Source organism: Octodon degus, unplaced genomic scaffold (genome assembly GCF_000260255.1).
Source record: "Octodon degus isolate 3935 unplaced genomic scaffold, OctDeg1.0 scaffold00015, whole genome shotgun sequence".
In the NCBI taxonomy this organism is placed as follows: domain Eukaryota; kingdom Metazoa; phylum Chordata; class Mammalia; order Rodentia; family Octodontidae; genus Octodon; species Octodon degus.
In genome coordinates, this window is record NW_004524591.1 from 23,425,572 (window position 1) to 23,438,316 (window position 12,745).

Sequence of the window (12,745 nt, forward strand, 5' to 3'; positions counted from 1 at the left end):
TCTTCAGCAGCACTCAGACACTTCAGGTTCTGGTCCATCAGTCTGATCTGCTCATCCATCTCCCAGCAACGGGACTCTGCCAGCTCAGCTTGTTCCTCTGTGCGTTCCAAATCTCCTTCAATAATCAACTTACGAGCCACCTCTTCATACTTCCTGTCTGCCTCTTCGGCAATGTGTTTAGCTTCTTTCAGCTGGATTTCCTGGAGCTCCATCTTTTCTTCATCTTTTAGGGCCCGGTTTTCAATGACCTTCATACCTCTCTCACTCTCATCAGCAGCTTTCTCAGCTTCCTCTAGCTTTTGCAGGGCAGTGGCCAGGCGCTCCTGTGCACGGTCTAGCTCCTCTTCAACCAGCTGGATCCTACGGTTCAAGGAGGCTACTTCTGCTTCAGCCTGTTCCCGAGCCCGCCTTTCTCCCTCCACTTCCCACTGGAGGCGTTCGGCCCTCTCCTCTGCATCATCGGCCTGCTGCTGAAGAACCTGGATCTTGCGCTTCACCGCCTCGATGGTGGTGATCCCGGCCATAGCACCCACCCAGCAACCTCTCAGTCTTGGTCCCTGCCTCCGCGGTTAGGCGCTGCAGCCGCTTCTCGCTGCAATAGGTTGTTAATGCCCCAGTAAGGAAGCAATTTTTCAAACTATTGGCACTATTATGCCACAATAGTTAAGACATTATTCTTCTCACTTAATTCTATACTGTCTAGTTATTTTCTGAGCTCCCAATGTGCTATGTACAAAAGATGCTTGTGATAGGTATAACTCTGCTTTGTCGTACGTGTGCTCCTCTCTCATAATCAATGAACTCATGGGAAGGACTCAAGTCTTCATCTTCTGCTCCAGAGTGTTATGTTATGCTCTGTATTGAGTATGCACATGAGATACATGTGATCAAAGTCTAAAGAATATTAGACAACTTTCAAGTGTAACACTTCAAATTTTAAAGTAATTAAGTAGATGTGATCTACAATAACAGATTAAAAAGATGAAGCTAGTAAACTGAACTGAGTTTTATAAATGTGGATTTTAGGAATCCTGTAAAGCATTCATTATTACAGGATTTGGGTACTGGTACAAATTCTCTATAGCTTATATATACACCATAAAGCTAGGTCAGTGAACTTTTTTTTTTTTTTTTCCAAAAAACTCTTAAGTAAATACTAGCCTTGGTCTTTTTCATTGACCTCAGACTCATATGACCACTTTCCTATTGCTGTTACACTGACCAGTGCTAAACAAGCTTGCCAAGGAAAATATAGTTAAATGAGTTTATTAAGAGGATACATTTTTCATCAGAGCACAATCTTTAAAGCAATATGCTGTACTGTCATTATCTCATTACAGTAATTTCAACACTTGCTCCTGTTAACTTATTAAAAAATATTTTAAATCATTTTCTTCATTGCAGGCACAACAAACTATCTCATTACCAAAATATGGATCACTGCCAAATGATATGGTAAAGGATCCAATAAAAAAATGCACAGACAGGAAAAAGTCAGAGTTTGGAGAACGGTATACATAGAACAATATATATATATATATATATATATATATATATATATATATATATATATATCTAGGAACCACTCCTTGTCAGAAAGGAATTAATTTTTCAAATTGTTGGTGCTAGTATGCCATAATAGGGTTAAGACATCATTCTTCTCACTGGATTCTATATCATCTAGAGGGAAGAGATAGCTTTTCAACTGGCTTAAAATTGTTCTATAATATCTAGATAGAGTATAAATGAATCTCCACCTAATTATATTTGCCTCATATCATAAAACAGCCTCATATAAGTATCTGAATGTAAGTCTTAAAAGTAAAACACTAGCAACAAGGAAATAATTTCCAAAGTATTATTTAATGTTGGAGTCAGCAAATAACAACCTACAAATCCAGTTGCCATATTTGTTTGTGTTTTGGTACATAAAGTTTTATTGGACTGCAATCATGCTTGTGTACTTACAAACTGTCTAGTGTTGCTTTGCGTTTTTGTGTAACATCGCCCCCCCCCCCACCTCAGTACTGGGATTAAAACCAGGGCCTCTACACAGAACTACATTTTAATTTTTTATATTCAGACAGGGTTTCACCAATCTTGCTAAATTACCCAGGCTAGGCTCAAACTGTAATCCTCCTGCCTCAGCCTCCCAAAGAGCTAGGATTACACATGTGTGCCACTACAACCAGTTTACGATCACTTTTATATTATAGTGTCATAGTTTTCAAACAAGATATAATTCACATGGCCAAAAGTACTTGTCATCAGGCTCTCTATAGTTTTCTGACCTCTGGTCACAGTCTTGTTACTGAGTTCATGTATCAGTATTATCTGAGTACCACTTAAAATGGGGAACTCTCTCAAAATGACTGGGTAAGAATGCACATATTAACAAGATCCTGCCTATTATGAGCATGAATATTAAAATATTAGAAGTACCTGACTGAAAAAGTCTTAAGGAGAAATCAAATTCCTAAAAGAAGGGTGTGTTTATTTTTATTTTTTTTTTCTGTATTTAGGACAGGGTCTACAGGGTCTATAGGGTCTCACTACATAGACTGGACTTGTAGTGATTCTCCTGTTTTTAGCTTCCCAAGTGCTGGGATTACAGGCGTGCACCACCATGCCCAGTCTCAATTGCAGTCTCACTGTGCCCCATGGGCGAGGCCGACACAGCATGCCGGGGATAGAACCCTGGCCACCTATTAGGCTGGCCCTAAAAGAGGGGTGTGCTTATTACTAGATTCATAATATTTCATTACTAGACAATAGAGAAGGCTCCTTGCAAAGATTTTTGTAAAAATAAAGAGGAAAAAGGACATAGGTCTTAAGTCAAGTAAAGTATTAGTATTGTAGTATGAGAAGAGGTTTTTAGCATCAACTTATGCCTGTAGAGAATATGGGACATATACAAACTACATTAGTCCAGATGACAGTTTTTGATTGAAAAGAAGTATTACTATTGAAAGTGGTCTAGGCCCAAATATCACTCTTCCTAGTACAAAAACACCAGGCAAATAAGAAAAAAATTTGCTGATTTCAACCATGTCCATTTCATTGTCATATTGACTACCTTTTTAAATACTCCATTTTCTCTGTGTCACAAGAAAATTATTTTTCCAATAAGGCAAGTGGGTCATGATTAACTCCTTAAAAATAAACACATCATAAAACCAACTCTAACTCCCTATTTTATCATGTGTTATTTGTGCTCTATTTATTAAAGGCTATCTGCTATCATTTGGGTTTAATTTATCCAACATGGTAAGGGTCTGATAGAGATGAATACTCTTTCTTTTAACATTTACAAATCCTGCTATGTCACTGTATTTATACTGACTATCTTTGAAGTTTTCTAAGTTTTGAGTTGTACCACATCCAAATTTGATATCTCCAAAGATAAGAAAAACACACAAAAGTGAACAAATAATTTTATGATTTTCCTTTCTAAAATAAAAAAATTCAGACTTATAAAAATAACATGTTAAAATCATAATCCTCACTCAACCAATAGCTTTGTGAGCTAGCACAAAAAGTGTCATGTAATAGTAAGATGACAGGGCTGGTGAGATAGTTCAATAGAATAAGCACTTGCCTTGCAGGGTACTGAGTTCAAACCCTGGTATCACAAAAAAGTAATATGATAGGCAAGGTCAGTAGTCTTTTGATAATGACTTTCAATAGCTCTGGCAGTGCTGCAGTCTGCTGCCAAACACACCCTGCTTTGGGTATGCTCAACTTAGGAGGGAGAAAATACATTTTTTTCTTTAAGAAACTCTTTATCTAAGCACTTCAGATGGGACCTTTGATTCCAGAGATGGCTAACAGACTTTCGTCACAGAACATTTATACTTTGGTTACCCTTAATTCTTCAATTGAAGTTGACAAAGAAGGGATGGGGCTGATAACTTTATTTTTCTTTGGTACCTCACAAAACATTGGAGGCAGGAGGAAATTCTGAAAAGAGGTAAGAAATTGAGGCCCAGTAAAGTTAAGCACAAGGTTGAAAACCATGTCCTAAGTTGGCAGTAGATCACCAGTGTGCATATCTGTAGAGGACAGCATTTTTTCTTTTTAAATCTCTGCAGTTCCTAATTCTAACTCCTGTACCTGGCACATAGTAGGTATTCAGAAGTTGTTTGTTCAGTAGACTGCAACTCTCTGAATTCCTGTCCCTAGTTTTGTCCACTGTACCATGCCTGTTCATGTTTAACAATGGATTCATCTCTTTTTTATCTTCCAAAAGAATTAGAAGTCACATTTCAAATTAAGCCTTTACACAGATATAATTAAATCTTTAAAAGGTGGGATGGCAAAGAAATTAGAGGCTAGAGCATAACAGACATTTTACAACCTGCAGATGCCAACAGCAGGCAGCTCCCACCCTTCTCCGCCCTCTCTTCCCCCACAGTATAACGACAATTATATTCCACAGTGAATAATATAATTATCTAAATGAAACCAGGAAGGAAAAAAAGCATACAACATAAAAGGATTAGCTGCTCAAGGACTTGGGGGGTGGGGAAAGAGGCAGGAGGATGGATCCAGGCTGACAATTTCATAAAGTAGCCATCAATTATTTAAATCATTGTGACTTTTCAGACAGCATTCTGGACAGCAAGTGAAAAAAAAAAACACACTAAAAATTTGAAAACCATAAATTAGGAGAGAGATGCTTGTTATTTGGTTTTAGAGTGAAACATGCTTTGCCTAGAGAAAAGAGCAAAAGGAAAGGCAAAGTCACTATAAATAGTAGGTGGTTTAAAAGGTTACTTGTTAAAGTTCAGCAGAAAAAAATATTTCTCTTATAGAACAAGTGTTGGTGCTGCTAAAATCCAATACAAATAAACCACTCAGCACGTGAAAAGTAACAGGTTTTAAACAATATGATAAATAGAATAAAAAGAAAATTGTGCCAGAAAGAGGAACTTGGATTCTGCTATGGAAACTGACATTTACCAGATATGTCACCTCAGATGAGGCACGTAATATGTTGAGCTTCTCTCCAGTAATGGACATGAATTCATCTCCAAGGTACACTGTAGCCTGGAAATTTCTGCTGAAGCCTTTATATGATAGAGAATGTCAATACTAACCAGGAAAACTATAACTCAGGCTAACTATATACAACCAGGCTTTTATTAAAAAGAGTTATAACTCAAAAATAACATTTGTCCCATGTATGTGTACGAGTTTGATCACAACAGCCTTGCCTGCTATGCTATGTTTCCACCATATAAATAAATCAATCCTTATATATCCAAGACTTGAAAGAAGTAAACAGAACTTAAATAAGCCTAACGTTTTTGCTATTACTTCAAGTATCTGTACTTACTAAGATAGCTTTAGGGCAATTGATTATTTCTACTCAGGCACATGGTCTACAATTGGGGTATTACTCCTAAGGTGAATCTGGTCAATAGTTTCATGAGCTAATTAGCTTGGCCTTCCCAATTTAACTATTCGAGAAAGAGTAAAAATAGCTTTCAAATGAAGCACTTATGGTTACTGCTATAAAACTACTACATTCTCCATAAAGGAAGACAATATAAATATATGATAATCACATAAATACTTAATGCATTTTAGACAAATGTATGAGCTTTACCTTAAATGTGCAAAATTTTAAAAAATAATTATCTAGGGTCTAATTAAAACTTTCAAGAGCTAAATAACAACCATATACATGACAACTTTTTTTTTTTTTTTTTTTTTACTTAAAGAGAAATCTTTATTTTTCTCTTCTATGCCACAAAAAGATTCTGATCACTTGCTACTTATAAATTTCATGTCATGGCTGATTGCTGAGAAAGTTTTTCTTCAGTTATAATTTTTCCCCTCTATGTGTATCCTTTAAATTCTTCACTAACTGCTAGACACATGGCAGTACATGCTTGTCAAGATCTATAGAACTTTTAAAACATGAAGAAAAAACTGTGAACAAAAACTATATTGAACATTTAAAAATTCATTAAGGATTTCATGGGATTATAGGATAAAATCTAAAATATGACAAAACCAGTGAACTACATTATGAATATACAAAACACCTTCACTGAAGAGAATGGGGAGAAAAGTACTACTCACTTTGGAGATAAGTATGGAGTCTATAAGCCTAAAGACCAAATAAAGTATACGTTAGCAGAGTAAGCCAGTTTTTGAAGTTCATTCCCAGTAGGGTATAGGGTAGCAATTCTCATACTCTATACACATACTAAAATGGACTTCTTACCCTGAAATTCAATAGTTAAGTAAATGGATGGCAGATGCAGTGGTAATCAGGTTTCTTATTCTTGAACTGAGAAATGCCTAGTATTTTCTAAGTAATATTGCATTAGGGTTGGAGAAAACAGTATGAACTCGATTTTAGCTTAATATTGACACAAATATTATTTACAGAAATATTTATAAACATGAATATATACAAAGGCTAGTATACACACATTTCCTCTGTCAGCTATGAGGGCCTGGAAATAATGATACTTCTGGGATTCTAATGCAACAAAAAGAACTAAGATCTTCAAAAATCTGCCTGATTCTAGGAACAGGAGATGTACCTGGAGCATACTGCAGGGCCCATAGGTAAGAAAATACTTCAAAAAATTCCAATGATGGGGAGAAGCTAACTCAGAGACCCTGATGGCAAAAGCTGTAATGATTTCTGTAAGAGAATAAATAAAATGATGCTGAATTAGCACTCAAAGTATGATCCATGGGTCTACACTGACATAAATGACTAAATCAGAGGTGAACCTATGCCATACGTGTTATTTCTTTTAACACAAAAGATGCTAATATATGAGTAGTTTTTTCTAAATTAAAACCTCAATATTCAAGTTTAACTGCAGAGTTGGCACTTCATGATAAACAAGTGGGTTCTTGATTGCAAACTGGGTAGTTGTTTCTAAAAGATTTGCCACTACTGGATTAAGTACACATAAATGTGGAGGAAACATACCAAGTATCTCCTACATAGAAGCATTCCACATAATTTAAGCAGATACTCCACCTTCAAACAAGTGGATCATGCTCCATAAGTGTACAGGTTGTATAAAGTGGCGTCCTTCCAAAGAGCATATTATATAAAAGGGAAAAAAAAGTAACTTTTGGTTTGTTTTTTAATTTTCTGAGACAGGGTATTGGTATGTACTCTGAGCTAGTCTTGAACTCACTAGTTAGTGAGTTCTCATTTCCTCAAATTTATGGCAGTTCCTCCTGCCTCAGCCTCCTGATTGCTGGGATTACAGGCATATGTCACCATATCCATCAAAGAATAACGTTTATATGTGTGTGTGTTTATATATATATATATATATATTAGGGAAGGGTCTACAGAGTGTCCAGGGTCTTACTACTAGATCAGACTCATAATGCTCTAACTGTTTACAGCCTCCCAAGAGCTGGGATTACAGGTGCATGCCACCATGCCCAGTCTCAATGGGCCCCGGTGAGCGGGGCCAGCATGACAGGCCCAGGGATTGAACCCCTGACCCCTGTGCCTGCTTGCAGGCACTTTAATCCACTGATCTATTTGGCCAGCCCTCCAAAGAATATTTTTTTAATAGAACAACCAGACAAATGTTGCCTTGGGTAAGTAGTTATGGTGGATATCAACATGTCATGAAAACCCTGAGATGGTATCCAAAACTATGCAATCCCAGTGAAATCATGAGAGCAGATGAAATAAGCCTGTATTGCAGGATATGGTATGAAATAGTTCACAAAAATTTCTAACAAAATTTCTTGAGACAATCACAGTGGCAGAGGCAAGAGAACTGCAAGTTTGAGATCAGCCTAAGAAATTTAGACAGAGCCTGTGTCAAAATAAAAAGCATTTTTTAAGGTCTGAGATATAACTCAGTGGTAGAATTGTATGCCAGGTACTGCAAACAAACAAAAAAATAAACTAAGTGAAAACTTGCCTAGAAGCAAAAACAAACAAAACTGCTAAATATCCAACTAAAAAAAGAAGGAAAGAAAGAACAAAGGAAAAAAAGAAAGTAACTGTTACATCCAAGAGAGCCTAAAGAGAAATAACAATTAAATGTAATATATTCTGAATGGGATCTTGGTATCAGAAAAGGTTATTAAAGAAAAAAAAGACTGAACATATCAGTATGAATAATATATACTCTGGTTAATAATAACCAGATTATTGTATCATATCATTTCATTAATTATAGTTAATATACTGCAAGATGTTAGTAATAAGGAAACTGAATAAGTACACTGAGTATGAGAAATATTTTGATTATATATCGCTGCGAATTTTCTGTAAATCAAAACTTCTCCAAAACACAAAATTTATTTTTAAAAAAACCAGTAAGTAATATTACTTGCCTTGTCAAAATACATGGATTTGTCTTTATATTCTATCCCTAACCATAAACGACAGGTATCTTTTGACATAACTGTTAGCAATTACCATTTTATTCATTCAACAAATGAGTGCCTAGTATATACCAGAAAATTCTATTAGCGCTATAGTAAAATTTTGATAGGATGGAAGAAAAGGGAACGGTGGTGGGTCAAGACCCAAGAAATTAACTGACAGCCCAGTCCTCTCCTCAGGCTAATGGATCACTGTAGTGAAACTTTGGAAGCCATGGGAAAGCACAGCAAGCAAGGACACCAAAGTACTTCTGCAAAAGTCTGATAGGCAGCCTTGACCTTCCAAAGACCATGGGGACAACAAATTCAGAAATGCTTCAGAATGAAGAGGAAGAAAGCAATTAAGCTCTTGTGGTTGAAATAGGGCAAAGAAAAGTAGTATGCATCCAATGAGGAGAGGTACAGAATGACTCTCATTTAAGAGCGGTTATCTGAATTTGATTTTGTGGCTATTTGCAAATGAATACTCAGGGTATTCTGGACTCCATAGATAGGACCATCCATCATGGGAATAGCTATAACCATGGAGGGGGAAAAAGCAGATAAAAAATGAGGAAGAAAAAGGAAGGGAAACCAGAGCCTTGATGGATTTTTCCTCTCAAAAGACTTATTTCTAGTATGCACAATCCAAAAAGGACATAATGACATAGATAACCTGTTAATAAATTAGCTGTAGGATGTCTTTTCCCCAAAGCAGGACTTTAACTGACAGAGCTCCTCTGTATCTAACAAGGTAGCAAATGAGAAATGTACAGCTCAATCTTTAAATAAATATAAATGTGCTACAGTCAAACAGTTGCTCCTGTGAATACAGAGGTGGACATGCAACTGTGTCCATCCAATTGTGGCTTCTCAGGCACAAGAAGAAAAGCCTGATGGAGATTTATGAGTAAAATATTTACTCTGGAAAGTCACTGTTTTTATTAATAATGACAGAAGAATCACTTTAATGAAATCAGCAAAATGCTGAGGCTACCACACCACATGTAGCCATGAGGTGATTAGCCAAAGATTCTGTCTAGAGTTCACAGAGGGAGTCCCCTTCAGTGACTTGATTACTAGATTTCTGCCTCAGCTGTGTCAGTGATCCTAGGTTCTCTAGCCTCTAATGTGTCTGGTATGCACAAAGCCCACTCTCTCATCTGTGTCTAAAACATCTTAGCATATCAATTCTCTAAAACTTTTCATGAGTCTCTATCTCTGCCCACTTGAACAGAAAGCTGATTTCCAACCCTGAGATCTGCACTACAGAGTTCAACGCTCCATTAAACTTATTTCTCACTTGCCGCTCATTCCTTCACTCAGCTAGACTATTCTCTCTGTCTCATGAAAACATAATAGTCAGTTTTACCTTCTGTGTCCTTGCATATTTTGTATCCCTTGTTTGGGTTACTTTCCCTCCTGCCTTCTCCTACAAATCCTACAATGCTCTAAGACCCACTTCTTGCACAAGACTCTCCTGAATCCTTCAGCCCTTGGTGTCTTCCTCCTTAACTCCTCAGTGCCAATATTCTGAACCATCATATTCAGTGCTCAGTTGTCTTCTACTGTTCTTGAATTCAGAGGTGTGAGGAGTTCTAAGTCCCTAACTACTGTACTGATAAGTTCCTGAGAAGTGATTCCTGCTTTAAATATGTACATTGCCTCCTTTGACTGCACAAAACAAATGTTAAATAAATATTAATAATTTAGTTTTATTGGAATTTCAACAGTGGGTATTACTCAACTGTTTTGTCACTCTTGTTTATGGGGAATCCATCAAAATTTTAATAGCTTATCTTACTGTCTATGCCAAGATTAAAAGTGTACAAGTACTGGGTAGGACAGAATCCTTGAAAAACATGAAGAAACACAGCTGCTTTCTTTGAACAGTAAATCTTAAAGGGTCATTTAACTTTCATGCTGAGATAGTCTTGTTTTTTTTTTAATTTTCTCCCTAACATCTCTAAGCCAGAGCTGCAAAATCCAGACAGGGCCAAAATTACTTAGGATAAGAACCTCAAAAATTCCCTAAGTGCAGCAGTTTTCTGTCTATACTCATCTGGCTCCTACCAATAATCTTGCCAGGTCAGCAACTCTGCTGCTCCCAAGAATGATCACTATCATTTGCTTGGGCTGTTGAGCTGGACTTTTCTCTCTTCCTAGTATCTTTTGATAGGAAGCTCTTCCTCTTCTCAAACATTTAAGGAAAAGAAATAAATCTGAAGATGACTTTGTTAGCAAGTAAAGCTAAATATATTTCAGGCAAAGGCAGCTCTCTAAAGATCTGAGTGACAGAGTGTTAATGCAGTTTGGTCCCTGTCAGCAGATCTGTCATAAGTCATTACCTTCTCCCATGCTTATCCACCAAGGAGTGGTTTGAGGAAGATCAAAACAGACAGCAGCCAATCACCATCTCAAAATATTATCTCAAATAAGCACCATGTCTTAGGACAGTCTACATCATGTATAAGCTGACCATCAGTGGATTCACCTCCACTCATGATAGAAAGTAAATTCAGAGTCCTACTTTAAACACCAGAGCTTATCCCTACATCGATGCCATCCCCAAACAGCCTCCTGCTCAAAGTTCCTTAGCACCAAGCAAAGCTGGTAAACAAATGTCACTAGCTGTAATTACTTTTCTATTCAGCACTCCCTCATGACTAATGCCTTCCAGCTTGTTCTTTTCAAACTGGCCATGTAACCCAGATATGGTCGATGAAGTCTTGAAAAGTTCTGTCTAAAGGAAAATCTGTTCCAAATACATTTGGTGAAATGAAGAAATGTTGAAGAAAATATTTGGAATAATGATTGACTTCAAAAAATAAAAATTTGAGATGATTAACGTCTTATAAAACATATAGGATTAGCTGTGATGATTTTTCTATAGACAAACAGGAAAACAATGTCTGTTTTAGCCTTGGTATCACTTCAAGCCTAGCTATCAATTATCAACAGAATTTTATTTTGTTTTTTTTCTTTTTCTTTTTCTTTTGAGAGAGGGTCTTGCTAGGTCATTCAGAATGGCCTTGAACTTTTTTATGTAGCCTGGGCTAGCCTGAAACTTTCAGCGATACTCCTGCATCAGTCTCCTAAATGCTGGGAGTAAAGTTGTACTCCATCATGTTAGGCTGAAGTTACTGATAGGTTACAGTCCTAGTAAGAATTGCTGAATTATCATGGTGGTCTTCTGATATAGCTGAAGCCCTTAAAACAACAGCTCATCTTCCTAATGACCACCTCCTCCTCCCTCCCCACTCCAGCCCTGGGTGAAAGGTCCAGTCCTGTGACATTTCCCACCCACTCATGGGAGCCCCCAATCAGCTCCTTACACGTCACTAAACCCTCCCCTCAAGCTCCGCCCCTGGCAGAGTTCCATAGAGTATCAGACTCCCTGACTCTGGTCAGAGGATCCGCCCATCTCCCTGCCCTCCGTCCTCTCCATGTGTTTAGAGTCAATAAAGGCTTTCCCTCCCCCATTTCTGCTTCTCTGCTGCGCTGCCACCACTGCCGCCATTGCTGTTGCTTCTGAACCTATCAGTTACTTTAAATAGTTACTTTTTTTCCCTATATCTGTAGAAAGCTACTTACAGAAGTAATGTGAACCAGGAAATTCTCTAAGAAAACTAGACAGACAGATGAGATCCTTTTTTTTTTTCTTTCAAAAGATAAGAATATAAGTTAAAAACTTTATAAAAATAAAAACTGAAAGTTCTATCTAATTTGCTTATAATAAAAATCATTCTAAGTTAGTAGCATTCTTCATCAAGAGTAATGTTTCTTTGTAATATTATATAAGACTACTTGTAGACTGCTCACAGCATGAGATGGCCGATTTCCTGTCTGAAGACAATGTTTAAATGAAATGTCTGGATAAATACTTTTATAAATTAAACATTTAACAAAGCAACTATTCTCTCAATATTGCTTTCTGTATGTTCAGATTTTCTAGGTAAGATATTAAAATCCTATGAGTATGAAGTGCTTAAGGAATGGCTGGGAATTTATTTCTGGGATATTTGAGAGGAACAAAAATGACCAAATTTGGGGCTAGGGAAATAGCTCAGTGGAATAAGTGCTTCCCTGGCAAGCGCAAGGCCCTGAGTTCAATGCTTGGTTCTGCCCCCCCTGCCAAAAAAAAATTTCAGTTATGTTATAAATAAATATAGAAAAATGTTAACTATAGAATCTATGAGGGGAGCACATTGGTATACAATGCACATTTTTCCAGTTTCTGTGTATGTCAAAATATTTTCACAATGAACTATTAGAAGAAAATAGTTTCAAAGTAGTCAGGTTCTGATGGTAGTTGTCTAATCATGCATGAAACAAGCTGCTAAGAAATCTTTTCATTTATTTATTTATTTAT

General features: G+C 36.9%; 2 protein-coding genes across 2 annotated transcripts in view; both read right to left on the reverse strand.

Moving 5' to 3' along the window:
- Window positions 1–551, reverse strand: part of LOC105741507 (tropomyosin alpha-3 chain-like) — a 4,929-nt gene extending 4,378 nt beyond the window's left edge. The window contains exon 1 of the mRNA XM_012513637.2: window positions 2–551. Within this exon, the coding sequence (XP_012369091.1) occupies window positions 2–524 (523 nt within the window). The 5' untranslated portion in view covers window positions 525–551. The remainder of the gene's footprint in view (window position 1) is intronic.
- Window positions 1–12,745, reverse strand: part of Exoc4 (exocyst complex component 4) — a 951,164-nt gene that overhangs the window by 255,433 nt on the left and 682,986 nt on the right. The window lies entirely within an intron of this gene.